Consider the following 22,677-nt stretch of genomic DNA (forward strand, 5'->3'; position numbering starts at 1 on the left):
AGGCGGGGAAGTGCATCTAGTACAAAAAAGATCATGCAGGCCTTTCCAAGGCATTCCTTTTTGGAATAAATAAGAGAGAGACAGGAAAAGCTGAAACTTACATTAAGCAGCTTTACAATGGGTAAAGAACTGTTGCCAGGAGCAAAGTTCTATATGGATTAAGAGAAAGGAATATATATATTTTAGTCAAAGCAATAGAAAGTGATGATTTAAGCAAACACAGATATCTTAGAGAAGGAAGGAAGGAAGGAAGGAAGGAAGGAAGGAAGGAAGGACGGAAGGAAGGAAGGAAGGAAGGAAGGAAGGAAGGAAGGGGAGGAGGAGGAGGAGGAGGAGGAGGAGGAGGAGGAGGAGGAGGAGAAGGAGAAGAAGAAGAAGAAGAAGAAGAAGAAGAAGAAGAAGAAGAAGAAGAAGAAGAAGAAGAAGAAGAAGAAGAAGAAGAAGAAGATGATTAATGTTTTTCGTATTAGTTAAAAACCCTAAAAAAACTCAATTATAAATCTTAAGGTTTCTAGGAGAAATCTTTAAAGATAGAGATCTCTTGGTCTGATTCTCTGCAGAAAAAATTTCTTGGCATACTCTTCTACAAACATGGATGATGGAATTATGGGTCCATCAGCATTACAGGAAACAAGAGGATGACTCCAGTTGATTTATGAGGTATTATCAAGAATGGTTTCATTTAAGCTCTAATTGTTATTTATTGGTTTTACATATAATGCCTTCAATGTGTCTTATTCTTGTACATAATGCCTTAATATAGGACTATTAAGAAAGACTAGCTTTTACCTAAATAGAAAATGAAGAGCCAGAAGGAGATGTCACATTGTTAAGACAGCAAATGCAGGCTACCATTAAGTACCTCTCATTAAGGAAAGTTAAGTCATTCTGTCTTTCTGATTATAATACTATCTCTATAGTAAGTTTCCAAACACATTTTGTTTATTCATAACAATAAATATAACATGTACTTTTAATGTAAATAGGGCATTTAAAATATATATTATTGTGTAGTTTGTGAGATTGCACTCCCATACTTTCCAAATAGCACATGCATTAGTTGATGGATGATATGGCTTCACTAAGCAAAGTTGTTTGATGTGCTAAAGATACTAGCAATCATGCTTTGCATATTTATTCAGAAGTTAAATCTGGCTAAATTCAGTATTATAGGGCTAACTTCTAAATAGATGTGTATTAGATGGTGCATTCCATTTTGTCCCCAGTATTTAGAGAAGAAACGTCTTTTATTTACCTATGATATACAGTACCTGCAGTCAGTTTTCCAGATGCCAAGCAAACTACATTATGTTCTGTTTTATGCCTTAAATATATGCATAAATTTATTTCATCTAAAGTATCTTCATTTCAGAAATATTTCAGAATGTTGGTCAGACTCCTAAATAACACAGCTAGGAGTTAGTGCAGGACTACTAATAATTGAGAGCTTATTAGGCCTGTATCCTGTTACATTAATTTTAGTTGGGGAATTATATGACCACTAGTTGGTTGATCAAGCCTGAATAAATTTATGTAAGAATACAACAGTTTTTGAAAACCAAAAGCAATCTTTCTTTTTAAATTTACATTCAAGCATATATTTTATGCCCATACTATGTTCCAGTAAACATTTTAAAGGAGACATCAAGAACGGTATTTTAATATAATTTATATAGAAAGTAATTCAAGGAATAAAAACATTACAGTTTTATTCCCAGCGCCAGAAATTAAATTATTTTTTTAGCTGACACTGAAATTGACCTCTATTTATTTAGCTGTTGGATCACCCCATATTTTGCTTGAGGTTCTTTTCTATTGTAGCTGCATATTGCAATCTGTCATTACACTGGTATTTTTCAACAGTTCTTGGATGGCTATCAGAGCTGAGGCACAACATAACCCTTTATCAGTGCTACTAAATTGTAAGAAGCATGAATTTATATCAGAAGGCATTTGTTTGAGGAGCAGCTGGAAAGTTCTTCGATTTCCTAGCTATCTTTGCTGCACTAGCTTTTGGAATTTAAGAACAGTGGAACAGAAATAGAGCGAGAAGGGCTTTTCGCTGCCAGCATGCCAAGAAGATCCAAGCAATGTACAGTCTACCATAATTCTCATAGAGCAGAAAGGCTACTCAGACCAACACCAGAAATCCCTTGCTGTTTTTATATATTAATAGTATACTAAATGCATTAAATATTAAAAAATCAGCTGGATGCCAGAAATAGCAGAAGACAGGGTTGCTTGAAAAATATTTCTTAGTTGATTTTCAGGAAGAACTATGCTACCAATCAAACAAACAAATAAAACCCTTACCTGAATATGTGGGTCTGAGAGAGTATATTTGTAGCACTTAGCCATTATCTGCAACAAATAGTCTATTGAGTTTCAGGAAAAGCAAATTGGGTACAAACTGGAGGTGTTGGGAGCCAGGAATAATATTGCAGGTTATCTAGCAGCCATACACTGTCCAATTTAATGATTCTCCAGGTGGTCAGAAACCTCGCATGTACAGTAAAAAAAAATTTTTTTTTAATTTGATTTATATGCCGCCCTTCTCCGGAGACTCAGGGCGGCTTACAATGAGTTAAGCAATAGCCTTCATACTTTTGTATATTTATACAAAGTCAGCTTATTGCCCCCACAATCCGGGTCCTCATTTTACCTACCTTAGAAAGGATGGAAGGCTGAGTCAACCTTGAGCCTGGTGAGATTTGAACTTGCAGTAATTGCAGGCAGCTGATGTTAATAACAGTGCTTTAGTCTGCTGCACCACCAGTATATTTACTGTATAGAGAGGTTTTAAAGGCAATTCCCACATCTACACTGACCTTCAGGAGTCAAAAGTGGTGGTATGAGAAGTTGTTGGATAGTGGTTTAATGTTCTACATTTCTTATAAAGCATCTGGGGAAAGCTCTATATATCTTGCTTTAAAGAGTATTTAGAGATCAGTATAGTAGGGCCTTAATTAGCACAGATCGAGTAAGCCACATTTCAACCCAATGAATCCAGAAGTTTCACTTGTGCAATCACTTCATAAACAATTGACTTTTTTAAACTTTATGATGATACTTGAGGAGTACTCTTGCCAATGCAGCTCCTCTTCCTTTTCTTCCTTTTTTCATATGTTTTGTACTTTGCCTTTTTTTATTGTGATCTTAAGAGCCAAGCAGGTATCATGGGGAAAGGGTTAAAAGGTGATGGGTACAGCTATGATATCAAGGCCATTCTTCCATTTTATGTGTGTCATGGCCACCATTTTTATTTTTACCTCCCCCTATGCTTACACCAGAGCAGGGCCTCTTTTAATTGATGTAAGTCATTTGATTGACGGTCGTTTGAAAAGCAAGATAAAAATACAGTAAGTGAATAATTAAAACTTAGTAGATATAAGTACGTCATTTATCAAACAACCAGAAAGTTTTCTAACTGACAAGCAATAAAAAATATAGGAAATGTTTGGTCGCAATTGCTTAGTACTTAAATGGTCACCCATTTAGAAGGAGTAAGAAACAGCTGCATCTATCAGTTTCCCATTGTATATTACGTGCCAGGAATGGACAGATGTGTCACTCTATAGTCCAGAGATGATTGGGTTACTGTCACCAGATCAGGCTTATTCATTATATAATCACCCCTATTTATAGATGAGAATTCAACTTTGGTGTTAGTAACTTCTTCAATCTGTCCCCTTTAATTTGTTTTTTATGTGCTTATTTTTAATAAGAAAAAAATAGGAGTTAAGTTTATTTTCCATTGGCCTTGCTGTTATATTATTCACCTTTTGGCAAAATCTTCTCTTTTCATTTATATTGTTCCCTGCTCTACTAATAATCAGAATGAGTTAAACCTAAATCCTATAACAGTGTTTTTGAGCTTTGTCTTAGCAACTTTGAGATTCTGTGGATGTCAACTTCCAGAATTTCCCAGCCAATGTGTTTGAAAAACAATATCCTATACTGGTAGACTGATAAAGTTGGTGGAATAATTCATACAACTGCAGTTATTACTCCTCTGCTTTGCCAGTTTGATTTCATACCCAGCTGCAAATGTTTAGACAGAGATGTGATTCATCCTTGTGTGATATATTCGATTGCAATGCTTGGAATAGCCCTCTCTGAGTTTGTTTCAACACTTTTAGAAAATGAAACAATATATTGTGGTGGTAAGGGCACAACCTTGAAATGATCTTGAACTACTTAGCTCCACAGAATCATTCTGTTGCTATGCTGGAGGGGGGGGAGATTTCTTAGTAGTGGGAGTCAGAAAAGTAAAACATTGATTAATCTTGGTGAATGAACTATAGCTACTATTGCTGGGAGTGCTGTTTGCCAATTAGAATCTGCAGGAGAGTTTGCTTTTCTTCTTCTTTTACAGAACTCCCTGCAAGTAAAAGTGGGAGAGAATCAGGAGCCAAGCACTGATGGGAATCCTAGGAAAGGCCTCTGGTCACATGTTGACCATAAATGGGTCAAAACTATAACTTCAAAGAGGCAAGGCTGCTCCCTTTATCTCTTTCTGATTGCCAGGCAGCCTTTGTTTTGGATTGTCTGAAGTTATTAGGCCATTTTTAAAAAAATATTGTATATTTCTCTCCCAAGAATGATCATAGTTCAATTTTTTAGGCTCTGGAGCCCACAGTGAAAGGTGCCGTATACTGTTTCATTTGAGGCAATGAAATATGTTGGCCTGGTGGTTTATCTACCCTGTTTTATCTGCCCTTCCCTGTTTCTGACTTTGACTTCTGAAGGAGGAGCAGTTTGCTTAGCCCTTGGAACTAACCCCTTGCAGAGTTAGGCATAATTTTATTCTATGTCCAAAATAGGATATCCCCTAAGGTCATAACTTGAACTCTCTCTGAAGAACAACCTTCACTTCCAGATCATGTCAACAACTCACCTTCTTCTAACCTTCTCTCTACACCATGATTAAACCCGGTGGCATATTGGGCTGAAATTACTCATAATGCTAAGAGACTTCTTAATCATGTTTTGATTCTTTCCTTTAAGGAAAATATAGGTAGCACTTTAGTGGTGAAATCTGGGGCATGTTTCAAAACCCATCGCTACCAGGTGCTCGTGAGTGCTCACGTGCTTGCACGTGTGTGTGACTCTTTTGCACATGTGCAGAGGCATCCGAGCGGGTGGGCGGAACCTCCCGCTACCACTGCTACCGGTTCGCTCAATCCAGGGCGAACCGGTAGCAACCCACCACTGGATGAAATTCAAAAATTTTCCCTACCAGTTCTGTGGGTATGGCTTGGTGGTCATGTGACTGGGTAGGCATGGCTTAGTGGTCATGTGACTGTGGTGGGTGTGGCTTGGTGGTCATGTGACTGGGAAAACCAATTATTACACTGTATCCAAAAATAACACAAAAGCTATACAACTGACTCACCCACAATGGAAAAGCAGCTGGACTTCACACAAAATGGCCCCTGCAACAAGCAGGAACCTCACAGAGTCACAGAGAGCTTAAAAACAAACTATCACACTTTACACAAAAATACCGGTTCAGGCAACAGGTAGTAAAAAAAATGCTTGAAAAAGTAAAAAAAAAAAAAAGTTCCGACCATCTCGCTGCACAGCTGATTGTCAGAGCTGATTGTCAGAACCTTTTTTTACTTTTTCAAGCATTTTTTTACTACCTATTGCCAAAACCAGTAGTAAAAAAATGCTTTAAAAAAGTAAAAAAAAAAAAAAAAGTTCTGAGGATCAGCTGTGCCGCGTGATCATTAGACCTTTTTTTTACTTTTTTTAAACATTTTTTTAGTACCGGTTCGGGCAAACCAGTAGCATTTTCACTACCAATTTGGGCGAACTGCCCCGAACCAGTAGCATTTCACCCCGTAGCACTTCCATAATGATGATTCCTCATGTCCAATTATGGTTGTTTGTCGTATTGAAAGCTACATGCAAATTTTTAACTGACTTTCCATAGACTGGCTTTTTCAATCTTCCTTCCTTCCTTCCTTCCTTCCTTCCTTCCTTCCATCCATCCATCCATCTTTGTAATAGCTATGACCCAGTCACATAGTAATTTTTCCCAGTGCTGCTTGGATTTATTATTTAATCATAAAAAATCAGTATGAAAAACTAAAGGAAATGTAGTCATTTGTTTATGTTTGTTAAGCATTCCTATTCATATTTCTTAAGCATTTTTATTTCTTCTTTATAGATGTGGTTTTTGACATGGCACGTGATCTATAAGGCATATATGAATGGGAAAGAAACTAATTCTATGAAAAAAATAAGATAAATTTATTGTTAGAAACCACTTTAAGTGCTTATACAAGGTGAAAAGGATACAAATTTAATATTTAAAAATAATTTTGAGACAATTTTAAATAAAAGTTTAAATCATGTAAAAGTGAATCATCTAATTTTATAAGGTTGTTTTTCAATTTTTTTGTATATATTACTAAATTTGGCCCAAAAATGTACAAAAAGTTGTATGTATTTTTCCCAATACATTTCTATATCCTTAACCTAAACTATTTTTCAAAAAACGTAATATATGTTTCCTTTAACACTTTAATGCATTCTTTTCTCTCAATATTCATATTTTGTATGCAGTTTTTGAATTTCAGTCCACATTACAAAATGATAAAAAATGTGGAATTCATTGGACATTTTGTTACATTCTGTTTCACGTAGACTGCAGAAAGTGAGAAGTGAATTTTATCAAGCTTCACTTTAATACTTATTGGAAGATTACTCTAATCTGTTGTTTAGGAGCCATCTATTGTAGTTGATCATTTTAAATCACATTCAGTTCTACCGTCATTTAACGATGGGAGCATGGCTACAGACGAAATGAAATCAAAACGTTTTTTAGGATCTGATGTATTTGACATGTGTAGAATTTGCAGATCAGATTATATAGGTATGCACCAAAATGAACCAACTGTTCTGAAACTAAGGAAATATAATTATCATGTTCTGGAAAACTGAGGTTTTGCCAGAAACATCGCTTCCCCCCCCTCTTTTTTTTTCCAGAAAGAAAAAAAAATGAATGATGGCTTCAGAAAAGATGGATACAAAAAATGGAAGGGTTACAACTGAAAAAATATAATCTGAATCTCCAAGAAAATTCTATGTTTGAACATGAAAAGTGATTGCACATTAATACCCTTCTCTAGAAGCATCCTTTTAGTGAGAATGCATTATCAGATAAGCTTCCTGATCATTAATCTTTTTTCCTGACAGAAGTGATTTTTTTTTCCTTTTTGAGACAACACACTTCTTTATAATCCCATATGAATTGCATTACTATGGAATGTAAGGAAGTGTGTGGTTTCAGAAGGATGAATCTGCACTTTGAAGAATCCTTTTCTGCTTATGTACATACCTGGGCTTCTCTCTCATAAAATGGAGGCAAGAGAGAAAGAGAAAGACAGAAACAGAGAAATCAATTATGCTATAATTAAGGTTTTGTCCTGATTTCAGAAATGTGAAATATTTTTGGCATTGGAACGTGTGCAAACAGACTGCAGTTGTCACTAAATAAATTTCTCCAATATATTTTTAAGTTTATATTGGAGTATTTTAATTAATGTATTAATGTAGTATTTCATTAATTAATGAAAGCAGTGTATGCTTTCATCAATTTCTTTCTCATTAAATGGTAAATATAAACAATACCTTTTGTACCTTTGGCAAAAGAGAGAGAAATAATAAGTGCAGATGGTAACAAATAATGTCTTTGTGTAGTTTAAAAGGGGGGGGGGGAATACATTTAGTAAACAGAAATTGAGGTTATACATTAAAAAAATCCAAAATATCAAATAAATTGTTTGTGAAATTGAGTAAAAAGACTCAGAATGGGGTCAGAATATGATGAAGTGTTAACACAACTTTTGTGACTTTAATTATGTCAGGATTTTTGATAGCAACAATATCACATCCTAGGGCTGTAACAATGGGAAAACTATAACATATAAGAGTATGATATTCTCCTCTGTGTCTGGTTATTTTAGATCCTTTTTTATATCTAGCTGCTCTAGACAAGTTTTGTTATTTGAAATCTTCTAATACAATAATACAGGATTTAAATCTGAAATTGGTCACTTAATGCCAGTATGAAAGAGACCCTATACTGAGTTCTCTGATTTAACAATATTGATTGATTTTATGTTGGTACAGAAAATAGAGGATACATCATAAAAGACTCATCATGCATAATAATGCCTAAATCATAGAAATCCATAAATGGCTTAAGCAACTTACAGAAAGTTGATAGAAAATACTTTTAAGTTTCACCCAGCTCATGATGAGCCTCATACATTCATTGCTTGTGGGTTCCATATAGGCGAGAAAAATGCTTCTTTTGTTGCAGTTACAAAGTTGCCACGTGCCAAGGAGTTGAACAGTCCCTGGTAGCTGTCAGTCAGGTACAGCTGGAATAGCTTTACAAAAATCAGTGTTTGAATGACAGCTGGCAGGTGATTCCAGCTGACAACAGTGTTTTCTTCAAGTAAGAGGAAAAACCCATTTCTTTCAAAGGGGAAGATAAGCACTCCTACATGTACTGGTATTGGGTTGTGTCTCTGAATCATGCCAAATCTTGTCATTTTTTAAAAAAAATTAAACTCAGATTATGATTATTTAGCCCAGCTGCCAAAACAGAGAGCTTTTCAACTTGAAGTTCACATAAGAGTAGATAGGTTTTACAGTCAACCTGTAGCATTTGTATGCTGTCTACTTGTTCTTCTGAGGGTCTGGTGATGACTTCATATGTATTAGCATGTGTATACATACATTAGAAGAAAAGCATTGCTCTGGCTGGTCAAAAGGAACCAAGGCCGTCTCTTCTGGAGGTTTGGTCCCCTTCAACCAGCTATAGAAGTGCTGACCTTATTCACTACTCTACCACAACGTACATTCAACTGATTCATGTTTAGATTTTCCACTTCTGAAATCTCCAGGAAGTTCTGCCCAAAGCTTTCTATGTTAAACTGTTGTGAGGCAAAAGGAAGATGCAGATCCTTAAAACTCATACATGCCAACCCTGTGTGATTCTTTAGCAGGATTAAATGATCTGCCACAAAGCTAGTTGGCTGTTGCTGAGGAGAGCTCAGTCTCTTATTAAAGTGGCAATTTCTGCCTTTTAAATAAGAGACAAATATAATGTTAACTAAGTCAGTACGATTATTACAGTGCTCTGGGGAAACAGACATCTTATAGATCAAGGTACGTATTCCAAATGTTTCAAATAACAGGAGAGTACTGAAAACACTTGATTGCACTTCCTAGTCTATTCAGTTCCTTTAGTTCAATAGTTCAATTCAAATGTACTTTGAATAGTCCCATTCAAACCATGAATCCATAAATTCTAAAGCCAGGTTTAGAATATTGTTTGATATTCCAAGTATTGTTTAAAAAATTAAATTATTGTTTAGAAGTTGTTGAACAATATGACTATACTAAGAAAACCCAACTCTGCCGTATTTCACATACAGTACATACTTTAGAATTATTTCCCTCAAATGTAGTAGAATTACTGTTGAGTAAGCATATGTCAATCTCAAATTAATCTAAGTGACCACCAGCTGGTAGCTCCCATGTGAATTGCAATGCAGCAGTAAACAGCATCTCCATTTATACTGGAAAATGTGAAAGATCTGGTCCTTGTTATTGTTTTTGATAATAATAATAATAATAATAATAATAATAATAATAATAATAATAATAATTTTATTTCTATACCGCCCTTCTCCCGAAGGACTCAGGGCGGTGTACAGCCTATTTAAAAACACAGACAAAACAACAATATAAAATTTAAAATAATTAAATAAAGTGGCTCAAATTTAAAACCCCAATAAATTTAAATACCCCAATTTAAAACTATTGTGTTGATAGTCCGGCCTGGCGGAACAACAGGGTTTCAATGCGCAGCGAAACACCCGGAGGTCGGAGATCTTACGAATTTCCGAGGGCAGTTCGTTCCACAGGGCTGGGGCTCCCACAGAGAAGGCCCTCCCCCTGGGCATCGCCAGCCGACATAACCTGGCTGATGGCACCCTGAGGAGACCCTCTCTGTGGGAATGGACTGGTCGGTGGGAGGCTATTGGTGGCAGAAGACGGTCTCGAAGGTACCCGGGTCCTATGCCATGGAGCGCTTTAAAGGTGGTAACCAACACCTTGAATCGCACCCGGAAGACCACTGGGAGCCAGTGCAGCTCGCGCAGGAGGGGTGTCACATGGGCACAACGGGTTGCGCCCATAACCACCCATGCAGCCGCATTCTGGACCAGTTGGAGCCTCCAAGTGCTCTTCAAGGGGAGCCCCATGTAGAGAGCATTACAATAGTCCAACCGGGAGGTGACAAGGGCATGAGTGACCGTGCGCAAGGCGTCCCGGTCCAGAAAGGGCTGCAACTGGCGAATCAGGCGAACCTGATAAAAGGCCCCCCTGGCCACGGCCGTCATGTACTCTTCTAAAGACAGCCGTGCGTCCAGGAGGACACCCAGATTGCGAGCCCTCTCTGTGGGGGGCAAAGATTCACCCCCAATAGTCAGCGATGGCACCTGCTGACTATATCGGGGCGCCGGAAGCCACAGCCACTCGGTCTTGGAGGGGTTGAGTCTGAGCCTGTTCCTCCCCATCCAGACCCGCACGGCCTCCAGGCAGCGAGACATCACATCAAGGGCATCGTTGGGGTGGTCTGGGGTGGAGATGTACAGCTGAGTATCATCAGCGTACAGATGGCACTTCACCCCAAAACCACGGATGATCTCACCCAGCGGCTTCACATAAATGTTGAACAGGAGGGGCGAGAGGACTGACCCTTGCGGCACTCCCCATGCGAGACGCCTCGAGGTTGACCTCTGTCCCCCTGCCAACACAAACTGCGAGCGGTCGGAGAGGAAGGAGGAGAACCACTGCAAAACGGTGCCCCCTATTCCTAACCCCCTCAACCGCTGCAGCATGATACCATGGTCGATGGTATCAAAAGCCGCTGAGAGATCTAATAGGACTAGGACAGAGGAGCAACCCCTGTCCCGAGCCCTCCAGAGATCATCCACCAATGCGACCAATGCCGTTTCTGTGCTGTACCCCTGCCTGAAGCCCGACTGGTACGGGTCTAGATAAATAGCTTCATCCAGGTGCCGGGGAAGTTGTCATGCCACCGCGCTCTCAACAACCTTCGCAACAAAACGAAGGTTGGAGACTGGACGATAGTTGGCTAATTCAGCCGGGTCCAGGGAAGGCTTCTTGAGGAGGGGCCTCACTACCGCCTCTTTCAAGGTGGCAGGAAAGGCACCCTCACTCAGAGAAGCACCTATAATCCCCTGGAGCCAGCCTCGTGTAACCTCCCGGGAGGCCAGTACCAACCAGGAGGGACACGGGTCCAATAAACACGTGGCGGCACTAATCTTACCCAGAACCCTGTCCACATCCTCGGGAGTCACAGGATCAAACTCCTCCCAGATAACATTCTCAAGACCTGCCCCGGTCTCCTCCCGTGGACTCATCCAATCGGAGTCCAAGCCATCCCGAATCCGAGCGACTTTATCGTGCAGGAATTGCACAAAATCCTCAGCACGACCCTGCAAGGGGTCTTTGATGATCTCCAAATACTGAAGTTGTGGCCAATATTATTCTGTATGTACAACTCACATATTGGTTATTTCACCTGTCTAGAGCCAGCTCAAGTACAGTAAGATAACTAAGGTGATATTATCATTTTAATTGTATTGCATGCAATTTTTACAATTATAAGATTAAAAGTGATGTAATACATGCATAAGGTCTATTAGGAAGGGTTGGATACTTTTATTTAATGCAACTCATTTTCATATAGTTTCCTGGTCAAATTTTACGAAATCTCTTCATAGTCTAAATTGGTTCAATAATATCTGGCAGATCCACAAAAAAACAATTTATCATGAATTAGATCTCTTCTATACTCAAAAACTCTTCTATACTCTTCTATACTTCTTTACTTAAAAACAATCAGTGAAGATATCTTCACTGATTGTTTTTAAGCTTCTCTTAAAAACAACCTCTCTTTTCTGTGCAAAACCTCAACAACAATAAATTCTGTATTTAACAAAAGATCCCAATCTTTTTCATATCACAGTTTACGGTATATGACTACATCTTTGTGTTTTATTTTTATTATTAACTTTTGAAGAATGCAGATATGAAATTCAATAAGCAAGCATTCTTTTTCCTCTTCGGAATTTTTATATTGTTTTCTTTCTTTCATTTCTACTTATTTTAAATGGCATTGTGGTTTCACTTTTATTAATATTTTTGGCTAACATTTTAAATGCAAAGATTTTAAACATTTTTGAATGATAAAGTTACATTTATATACACGTTTTTCTAGCAACTGATTGTTACTTTTCCTTGTTTTTTTTAATCAACTAAATTGTTAGCACTTCCATTCATTATCTATCTTATCATTCAGAATCATCTATTTCTTATCATAACCCTAACCCTAACCTCTAGTCATGAATCTGTTAAAAAATAGATCTAAAACAGGAAAGACTGATGCTGCAACTTTCCAGCTTAACTTTAAACTGTGTAACAGGAAAAACACAGTGAGATGAATGAATTTGCCACATAATTTCCTAAAATGAATTTAGGAGGAAGTCCTTTTAACATAGATTTTTTAAATATATATTGGCTGCATTCCAACATACTTTTCCATATATGTTCTCACTGTTTAAAAGGCACATATGTAATTCTATATTATTTTCCTCAGTAAATAAGTGAACAAGTATAGTGTTTTTGACTCGTTTGTTTAATTAGATTTTCTTTACCTAGTTTTAGGACTTGTGTGGAGAACACACTACATTTTAGATAATTGTATGCAAACATATTGAAAATTCAAAAGGGTTCACAAATTTTTAAGCACCACTGTTGTGGATAAGGGGAGAGAGGGAGGGAGGGAGGAAGGGAGGGAGGGAGGGAGGAAGGGAGGGAGGGAGGGAGGGAGGGAAGGAGAGAGACTTACAGTACCTTTTCAGCAGAAAAATTGTATTACGATCTTCCATTGGGTAAGATCAATTGAGAAAGTTACATATTCTATAGAATATCCTTCTATACAATGAGGATTTCATGTTTTCAGATTTGATCATTTGTCCTATTCCATTTTGTTTATTTGAACTTGAAAGTATCATAAAATGTTAAACAACATACAGTCTCTTTCACTGAGTAGTGTTTTATTTAAAGTAACATGAAACCAAAACATTTCATAAAGTGGTATGGGAAAAACCTCTTATATAAAGCATGAGGATTAACTTTCACATGACAAAGGTCTTGCCAGAAAGTTGGCCAATAGTGACTGAGGATATCTGCAGGTGGCTAAAAGGAAACCATCTTCTTCTGATAAAAGATTTTACATTGGCTGTTGTATTCAGAAAACTATGTATAAATTAGATTCTATGCTTCAATTTATGTTTGCATATTTAATGGAGCTGATGTAAAGATAACTTTATGTCAGGACTATCTAATCTCATGCTAGAATTCCTAAATCTCTTTCTTTCAGACACACATATAGTACACACATTAGGAGATCCTTGCAACATTTGAACCTGCCAATGAAGCCAAAATTTTAATAGAATCATAGCACTCCTGTTAAATCACCAGTATAAAATATTTCTGTAAATAGCAGATGAAATGTTCTCAAGCAGGACTGTTGGGCATACTTTGTCACTCTACATTGATTCTTCACCATCCAAGAAGTAGAGCACTGAATGAATAGGATTCGCCCTTTTCTGTTGGTGAACTGATGGGAGTACTGATAGCTCATGGTGATCTCGTCAACCTCTCAGTATACCAAAGAATAAAAGCAGCCACACAATCAGTTTCCAAATGGTTTGCAGGGATTGGAGAAAAAGTGTGGATTGTTTGGAAGTTCTCATAGTCAAAGTGCTCCAATAGCGAAGTCACATTTGTTTGGAACATAACATTATACATTCATATTAATACAAAAGTAACATTTTCTGACAGTAAAATTGGAGTTTGAAAAAGCAGGATAGAAAAAGTGTTTGGTGCTTTTGAACTTTGGTGTTAGGAAAACTCTTGAGAATAGCTTGGGCAACTAAGAAAATGAACACATGGATCTTCAAACAAATCAATACAGAATTCTCACTTGGGGCCCAAAGGACCAGATTCAAATTATCACATTTTGAACACATTGTGTGAAGGCATAAGTCTCCAGAGAAGGCTCTAATGCAGGGAAAGGTGGAAGGAAAAAGGAAAAGATGATCAATAGCAAGGTGGATGGACTCAGATACAAGGGTACACCTGCACCATTTGAAGATTTGAAGGACCAAGTTGGGAACAGATCTTCCTGGAGAAAATCACTCAATGGCACAAAATCAATCCATACATCAATCAAAGATGAAGGCCAATCAGACTTCCATTCTTGATATTAGAGAGACTAAAAGGGATGAGTGAAGCATACTGCTCACATTCAGTAGCTTGGTCCCTTGTAATATGATATCTCCCTAGTGAAATGAAGTTTCAGATAGATTTTTCCCAGTCTTTAAAGGTTACGTGTATGTAATAAGAATCTTAATAGTAATCTTAGCCAATTGAATATAAGTGACTCTCACATACCCACTGGGGCAATTACTATGAATTCCATATGCCCCTCTTCAGGGGGGAGAGATTTGTTTTTAAGAGAGAATAGAAGACAGATTACCAAAATGTATCCAATGCACACATACTGCCTCACCACTAAGAGAATGAACAATGGGAACAATTGTCATTTGCTGAGAAGGTGGCCTACACAGAAGAGCCATGTGAAGCTCTGCAGGTACTGGGAATTAAGGCAGAGAAAGTATCCTGGAGTGAAATTCACTGCACCTTGCACAGAGGAAAGAAATAATGTAAATCATTGTGCATGGCAGGGAAGTTTGGAGGTATCCTCTGATCCCTCTAACAATGCCTGGTTATTAGCAGAGATGAATAGTCACCCAAAGAGATTGCTATGTCAGTAGTCCTCCTGCTCCCTCCTGTATCCAAAAGTGGTTTTCATTGATGTGAAATGTAGAATGGGCTGACTAAGCATTTAAACCTTAGTGCTTGAGCAGACGTGAAGGAGAGGTAGATGATCAAGTTGGTCCTTTTTTCAAGTATTAGTTGATAAAACAAAACACATAAAGCCACAGGGCACCACAGTCTGAAGCTCTCGGTTAGTGTTCACTTAGATCAGGAGATATTCTTGGAAGGAACTCAAGGACTGTCTGTGGTTTTTCACTTACATCAGTCAAATGAAATGAGTCTTCATTCAACAAAATCAATAGAATGAAAACATGATAAGATACCAAGAAACAGATCAAATGCAAAGCTGTTTTTTTGGGGGGTGGGAGGGTGGGGGGGGCTACCACATATCTGTAATCCCAGTGCAAACTGGAAGATTTAATCCAAAGAATATCAAAATGATGTTTTAGACAAATAACACAAAATAAATATATCCCCAAAAAAATGAGACAAGAAAGAAAGATTCATGTGGATAGTTAGGGCTATGCAAAAGCCATAAGATACTAGTGCAATGTCCTTATTGTTGCCAAACAGATAAAAGGTAAAGATAAAATGGTCAATTTCTGGTGACTTTGGGGAGCAGGTGTTATGGTGGCAGAGACGCTCATCTGAATTTGTATAGCTTACTTATGAGATAGGCAGTACTAGGTCTTTCTTGTACTCCGTCTCCTGCCTTACTTCTCAGCATAATTTGCAGGGGTAGCATAAGTAGCAGGAAATGCTACTGGTTCACTCCAGTTCGATCAAACCGGTAGTTAAAAAAAGCTGCCAGTTCCTCTGAACCAGTATTTCCGACAATCAGCTGTGCTGCGCAGTTTAGCTTTGCTAGAAAGCAGGAAATCCTGCTTTCTAGTGAAGCTAAATCCTTCTGCACAGCTGATTTCCCCCCTCACTGTACCTACTTACCTTCCCAAGCCTCCTTTTGGCATGTACTGCACATGCGCGTGCACAGCATGCGTTTGGTGCACACTCCCACCTCCAGTTTTCCTTTTGGCAACACAGGGCACTTTGCTAGGATTAATTTCACACACACACACACACACACACACACACACACACACACACACACACAGAACACACACAGAGAGAGCTTTCTCTGTGGCAGGTCCCAATCAGTATTGATAGGGAGTGAGAGGTCCAGCCCTCAGCTGCTATTCTGTGGTATACTGCAGGGCTCCATACTTTCTCCAGTCCTTTTCAACATCTGTATGAAAACGCTGGGTAAGATCATCCATCAGCACTGTATGAAGTATATATTGTATGCTGATGATACCCAACTCTATATTTCCACTCATAGTAACCGAAGTGATGCTGTGGCTGCCCTCTTGCAGTGCCTGGAGGCTGTAGGGGCCTGGATGGGAGACTTCAATTGAATCCTGGTAAGACCAAATGGCTTTGGGTTTGCTGGGCTCCAGGACGCAGGACTTTGTCATCTTTGACTCTGGATGGGGCACTGCCCCAGGAAGACCTGGTTATTCTGGGCTCACAACTCCTGTTCAAGAAACTGGTGGTAGTTGCAGCTAGCGCAGCCTTTGCACAACTTAGTGTTGTGTGCCAGTTGTGGCTTTTCCTGGATCAGAATTCCCTGAGCTCCACCATTCAGTCCCTTGTCATCTCATGGCTGGACTATTGTAATGCACTCTACATGGGGCTACCCTTGAAGAGCATTTGGAAGCTATTGCTGGTGTAGAGTGCAGCAGCATGAGTAGTTTTCAGAGCCCCAAGAATGTCCCCTCCATGAGCTGCATTGGTTACCAGTCTGCTTCCCGGTACAATTCAAGGTGTTGATGATCACCTTTAAAGTCCTTCATGGCATGGATCCAGGTTACTTGAGGGACCATCTCAACCCACTGGGATTGACCCATCCCACTTCTGTGGCAGAAAAGGCATGCTGCAGGTCCCATCAGTCCAATTATTCCAGCTGATGGAATCTAGGAGGAGAGAATTCTCTGCTGTTACTCCTGCCCTCTGGAACATCTTGTCCCCCAATGTTGGCTTGGCCCCAACCCTCATATCTTTTCATAAGGGCCTAAAAACGTGGCTCTGCCAGTCAGCTTGAAGTCCAAGTGGGGGAACAACACAGTGGAGGTGATTGATTGAGTAATAACAGATTCCCATCCTCCACCCCCCACTCCCTCCTTATGTGTCCTTGGTTTTAATGTCTGATTTTAACTTTTTATATTTTAACAGTATATATAACTATAAGCTGCCGAATCTATGGTAAGATGGGCTGCGAATTAAATTTATAAATGAAGAAAGAAAGAAAGAAAGAAAGAAAGAAAGAAAGAAAGAAAGAAAGAAAGAAAGAAAGAAAGAAAGAAAGAAAGAATAAAAAATAAAATATCATAAAATAATAAAATAATAAATAAAATAAAATAAAATAAAATAATAAAATAAAATAAAATAAAATAAAATAAAATAAAATAAAATAAAATAAAATAAAATAAAATAAAATAAAATAAAATAAAATAAAATAAGGCAGAGAGGCTTGACCTGTATGATTCCCCACATATCAGGGCCACTAGGCTCATTTGTCATTGCCTCACAGGACTGAAGTAGCCTATTGAGAAGGTCAGAAATACTCCAAAATAGTACCTCCATTCCAAAGCATAGAAACAAGTATGAAGAAAGGAATACAAAGTGAGGTTATTCCAGAAGCCTCTTTTCATTGGATAGTCATGGAAAAAGTATTGCTAAAGCTTTCTTTGTTTTTCTATTTTATTATATCAGACCCAGAATTTCTGCACAGTATATGCAGATTTAGTGAAAACAATAGTCTCGCCAATAGAACTGCAGAAAACTGCAAAAAACAATTACTACCAACCTGCCTTCCACTGAGGACCTGTATACTGCACGAGTCAAAAAGAGGGCTGTGAAAATATTTACAGACCCCTCACATCCTGGACATAAACTGTTTCAACTCCTACCCTCAAAACGACGCTATAGAGAACTGCACACCAGAACAACTAGACACAAGAACAGCTTTTTCCCAAACACATTACTCTGCTAAACAAATAATTCCCTCAATACTGTCAAACTATTCACTAAGTCTGCATTATTCTCTTCATTCCTATCAGGCATCTCCTCCCACTTATGACTGTATGACTGTAACTTTGTTGCTTGCATCCTTACGATTTATATTGATTGTTTCCTAGTATGATTTGATTGCTTATTTGTACCCTATGACTATCATTAAGTGTTGTACCTTATGATTTTTGATGAATGTATCCTGTTCTTTTTATGTACACTGAGAGCAAATTCCTTGTGTGTCCAATCACACTTGGCCAGTAAAGAATTCTGTCATTTTTTGCCAAAAATGACAGAAAAGCAGACAGAGATTGGAGATGCACTAGATTGGGGACTGAAAAGACCTGGCAGACAGAGTCAGATCCAAAATGAGATCCTGATGCTTAAGCAGACACTTATTTATCCTGAAACAGGGTCAGATACTATTAACTGTGTCCCTTAGGAAGACCAGGGTAAGATACAGGATCCTTAGGAAACTGAACCAGCATGGCACTTGAACCCATTACTTTGTTTGACCAGAAGACTAACGTTATCAAGGCCATCAACTTTTGCTCCCAGGACAGAGTTTACCAGAACCTTCAAGCCATCTTTGAGCCTCAGCTCTGCTTTCCAACTATTCCATGCTACACTTCAGTAGCTCTTTGTTTTTTCCCTTCAAAAAGATCATAGAGGGTAGGTAAGTCACATTGTTATCTATATTAAGACATGTGTCTGCTCTGGTTAGTGTTCTATCCCATGGACTCAGAGCATCGTTTCTAAAAACCAAATAGTTGTGTCACAATGATGATTGTGTCAAAGGAAAGTAAATGGATATTTGGGGAAGCAATGACTATGTGGACAATTAAATATATCAATCTTTTTATTTACTACATAAATTACTGAATAAATACTGATAAACTATAAAATTTTATCCAACAATGTTTCTGCAAATGCATAAATATGATATTATAAATACATCTTATAAATAGAGACAAAAGCATGTTTCTTCTTTGCTCCTCCTCGAGTTTTAAATATGATATGCATTGCAATTTTCAGGACATCCACGAAGACCAACAAGACAAATAAAAACAGGCTATGAATCATAGAAAATTAGTATAAAGCAATACATTCTTTTTGAAGCCAAAGAGAAGAAGGGCTTCAATGGAAATTTTTTTTTCTGTCTTAGTGGCTGGATAGTGGACATCTGAACTCCCCTCCCTCCCCCCCAATTAAAGAAAATGACTATTTGGTACATTCCCAGAACATTTAAATACATTTTGAAACACTATAAGAGCTCTAAATAAAATAATCTCTAATTCTAAAGGAGGCTACTTTCTGTGACATTCAGAGTTACCAATTTCTTTTTCAACCATATTAGAAAAGCTTTTTCTGATAAGCGTTTGAAGTAGGAAAGGCACAGGTGCATCCAACAGTGATCACCTGTTTCTCCAACCAATAGCTTTGCTTGCAGCCAATATGTTTGCGTTTCAGAACCAAGATCTCCTGCTGAATAGGAACAGAGTTCATAGCATAGTTTAGATTCTTCCCCGCGGAATCCAGGCAAACAGTATAACGGCAGCTGGCTTCAGAAATTATGTGTGGAAATCTGTTAGGATCTTCCTTAACACTGTAAATTAACACAACAAAAGACAGAGAAAGATTTGGTTCACATGACAGCAAAACCGTTTCTTCATCAAAATTCATGAAGAATTTGGAACCCTGAATGTTAATCAGCACCCATTAGGAAAAAATAAATAGACTAAAGAGGAATCTTATTTTGTCTCCTCAGAGACAGAATCATGTCACCCAGATTTCCTTAATCATATCCTAAAATATGAACATAAACATTCATGGTGAATGTTTCTCAGAATTTCCTAGTTCTCTCCTCCATAGAATTATATTTTGGTTATGGTCCTGAACCAAAAAAAAACCAAAAAAACCAGAAAAGGCTGTTGGGTCTCCTTAACAATTACTACTACATTGCTTTTTACTCAGAAATCATATCTGATATTTATAGCATCCCTTTGTTGATGAGAAAGACAGATTTTGTCTTATAAGAAAGCGCTTGAATTTGTGGCTTAGTGTCAGCTAGAATATATCAATGAGTCAATTCCCTATGTGGCCCTATCCTGAAGAAAGGCCATTCTCATCTCACATAGTAGATTTAAGAAAGGAAACATAAAGAAAATTCTCCTAGATTACTTTTATAGTAATGAATGTAAGTGCAAAGTCTGGAACTGGCCAACTAACTAAAAATCATATTCACAAAACCATATTATTTTCTTGCAGAGTAATAGGTGTGATCACTAAGGATATAACAAATTGATAAACAATTCAAGTGACATTTGCCTATTCAATTATGAATTTTCCAGTATATTTTTTTCAGAAAATGTGTATAGCTTTTACATTTGCCTCGTAAGATCTTGCAACCTTTAGAAGTTCTCATACCCCAGAATTTTTGAAGTACTCAAAAAGCATTGAGGGATTCTCACTGTCATAATGTATTGTAGCTAATATAGTTTAACAGTAAAAGGGTGAATAGTACCTGTAATCCCATGGAGAGAGAGATCTGTTTTTAACATCATGAGGCATCCTGTTCATTGATTCTGTCTGAGCAAGAGGTATGTGCACCTTCACTGTCTCTGGGAATTCAGTATCTTCTTGGATTACTGGCTGAGTTGGGCAGTTGTCAGTCATTCTTCCTCTCTGTTTCTTATTGGTTTTATTAGTGTTTCCTCCATGGGCTAAATTCCCCACTGCAAGTACCAATACCAGCAGAACAACCTGTAAAATAATCCATGGATGTATCAGATATAGGTAAGAGTAAAATGTCATCTCTTGTGCAAAAAATATCCATCCTTAGTCGCTTACGTTATTTTAATATTGAAGTTTAGAATTTAAGCATTAAAATAGTTGGTAGGAAGCAGTAATTAATTTGCAAATTGAGGGGCACCACAGCTCAGGATTAACTGAAATGCTGGATTGTATTAAGAATTGTTTAAGACACCAGTGTGGTATTGTGGTTAAAGTGTACAATTAAGAGTGTGGAAACTCAGATTGCAATCCACCAATATCTATGGAAGCAGGACTACTATCTATGTAGTGGGACCACTACAGATACCAATCTGAACTCCTGAATGAAAAGTGGGATACAAATCAAATGATTAAGCAACAAAAAGAGAATCAAGTACAGCTCATCTTTCATATTATCAAAAATGTCTGGGATAAGTATAGTTATATATATATAAAAAAAACCTTTTTTCAATAACCAATGGTTTTCATTTTTGATATCAAATAGATTGGAGGATTTTCATTTATGAGAAAATATTATAATAACTATAATGTGAGCATGAAAAATTATTAAAGAAATTACAAAGACAGAACAAGTATGTAAATCAAATGTTAGATATCTGAAGGTAAAAACACAGAGGCAAAAGAATAGTTTTTAACAGCAATAAATAGTGCACTCACCAATAAGGGCAATCTTTTGGGTGTCATAACTACCCTTTGTGTTGTTATTATCTCGACTTGCTTGATGCTCTACCACTGATATTAGTAGGTCAAACTCTGTCCATGAGTGCAATAGCATCTCCTTTTATATTATCTCCAGAACCTCAGACATTTTTTCCACTGCAATGCAGAGATAGATTTCCACTTGTGGTTCTGGGCAATTGTGGCTGACTTTTTTTTTTTCTTTTTACTATTTCCTTGTAGTTACACACACACACACACACGCACACGCACACACACACAATCAAGGGGATATGAAGGGGAATCCACAGGGTTTCTGGGCCAAATGATTTGTTTGAATAAAATATAGATGTTATATAAGATAATAGCATGTTTTGTGAGTTCACCTGATCAGCTTTCAGGAATACGATGGGCAGTGTGCTATATATTCAGTGATTATAGCCTATTGTTTAAAAAAGCCATTTAGAAAGCTAGCACACATTCATAATCTGTGCAATTTAAAAAAAACTATAGCCAATTTGGTCTAGTGGTTAAAGTAGTAGGATAGAAAGCAGAACATCATGAGTTCAAGCCCTACTTTGGCCCAGTTCATCTCTCTCAGTCTTTTTAAGCTTCCTTATTTGTTTTTTCATAAAGATGATATTAGCACGTTCAGCATGTCTCCTTTAAAGTTCAAGAAACCATGGTGGGGTTTATTTTAGCCAATACTATTTTGTTACTAGCCAATACTAGCCTCTTCAGAAACTGAACAATAGGGATTGTATTCTGGAAGACCTTGAATACACCTGCAAGTATTAAGGAAGATACCAATTTGACCTGCAAAGAGGTTGATGTAACCCATAATTTTCCCAGTTGTGGAATTTTATCTAGGATCAATGTTTTCTATTGTTTACCTAATTAATGTATCTTATAGTTTGATTTGTTGCTTTTTGATGCATCACATATACCAAATGTATGTATCACTTATTACCTAATATAAGGACATGATCACTTTTAATAAATGCTTATCGCTTTGCCTGACAATACTCTTGATTTGCACTGTCAAGATGGATGAAAAAGCCATCGTGTTTTCTCTCCCAAATCCAGGAACAGTTCTTCCATCAGGCAACACTGGTATAAAATACGGAGGGTGACTGAGATTGAGAAAGGCATTTGTGTTGTTGTGCCATGGAAATGAATCCTTCCCCATGATGTGCATGT

At 37.6% G+C, this 22,677-nt stretch overlaps 1 protein-coding gene and 1 long non-coding RNA gene across 2 annotated transcripts; one reads left to right on the forward strand and one right to left on the reverse strand.

Annotated features, from left to right (window-relative positions):
* Positions 1 to 494: 494 nt before the first annotated feature.
* On the forward strand, positions 495 to 18,080 carry LOC139309031 (uncharacterized). Its single transcript, XR_011599781.1, has 3 exons — positions 495 to 660; positions 16,298 to 16,379; positions 17,731 to 18,080. It is a non-coding gene; the product is annotated as an uncharacterized lncRNA (long non-coding RNA).
* A 1,276-nt stretch (positions 18,081 to 19,356) lies between these two features.
* LOC139309030 (interleukin-17F-like) lies at positions 19,357 to 21,222 on the reverse strand. The gene is made up of 2 exons (XM_070933095.1): positions 20,552 to 21,222; positions 19,357 to 19,633 (listed from the first exon to the last, which is right to left on the reverse strand). Exons 1-2 carry the CDS (start codon positions 20,839 to 20,841, stop codon positions 19,381 to 19,383), a joined length of 543 nt encoding a protein of 180 aa, XP_070789196.1. The 5' UTR covers positions 20,842 to 21,222; the 3' UTR covers positions 19,357 to 19,380.
* Positions 21,223 to 22,677: the final 1,455 nt, after the last annotated feature.

This window comes from Pituophis catenifer, unplaced genomic scaffold (assembly GCF_029215685.1).
Source record: "Pituophis catenifer annectens isolate HBS135680 unplaced genomic scaffold, rPitCat1.0.hap2 SCAF_1, whole genome shotgun sequence".
In the NCBI taxonomy this organism is placed as follows: domain Eukaryota; kingdom Metazoa; phylum Chordata; class Lepidosauria; order Squamata; family Colubridae; genus Pituophis; species Pituophis catenifer.

What these genes read in the sequence shown, in the direction of transcription:
- LOC139309030 (XM_070933095.1), bottom strand. Translation starts at nt 20,841, where the DNA reads ATGACATTTTACTCTTACCTATATCTGATACATCCATGGATTATTTTA. An exon ending in CTCTCTCCATGGGATTACAG is followed by an intron (nt 19,634 to 20,551) that starts GTACTATTCACC and finishes GTTAATTTACAG; the next exon opens with TGTTAAGGAAGATCCTAACA.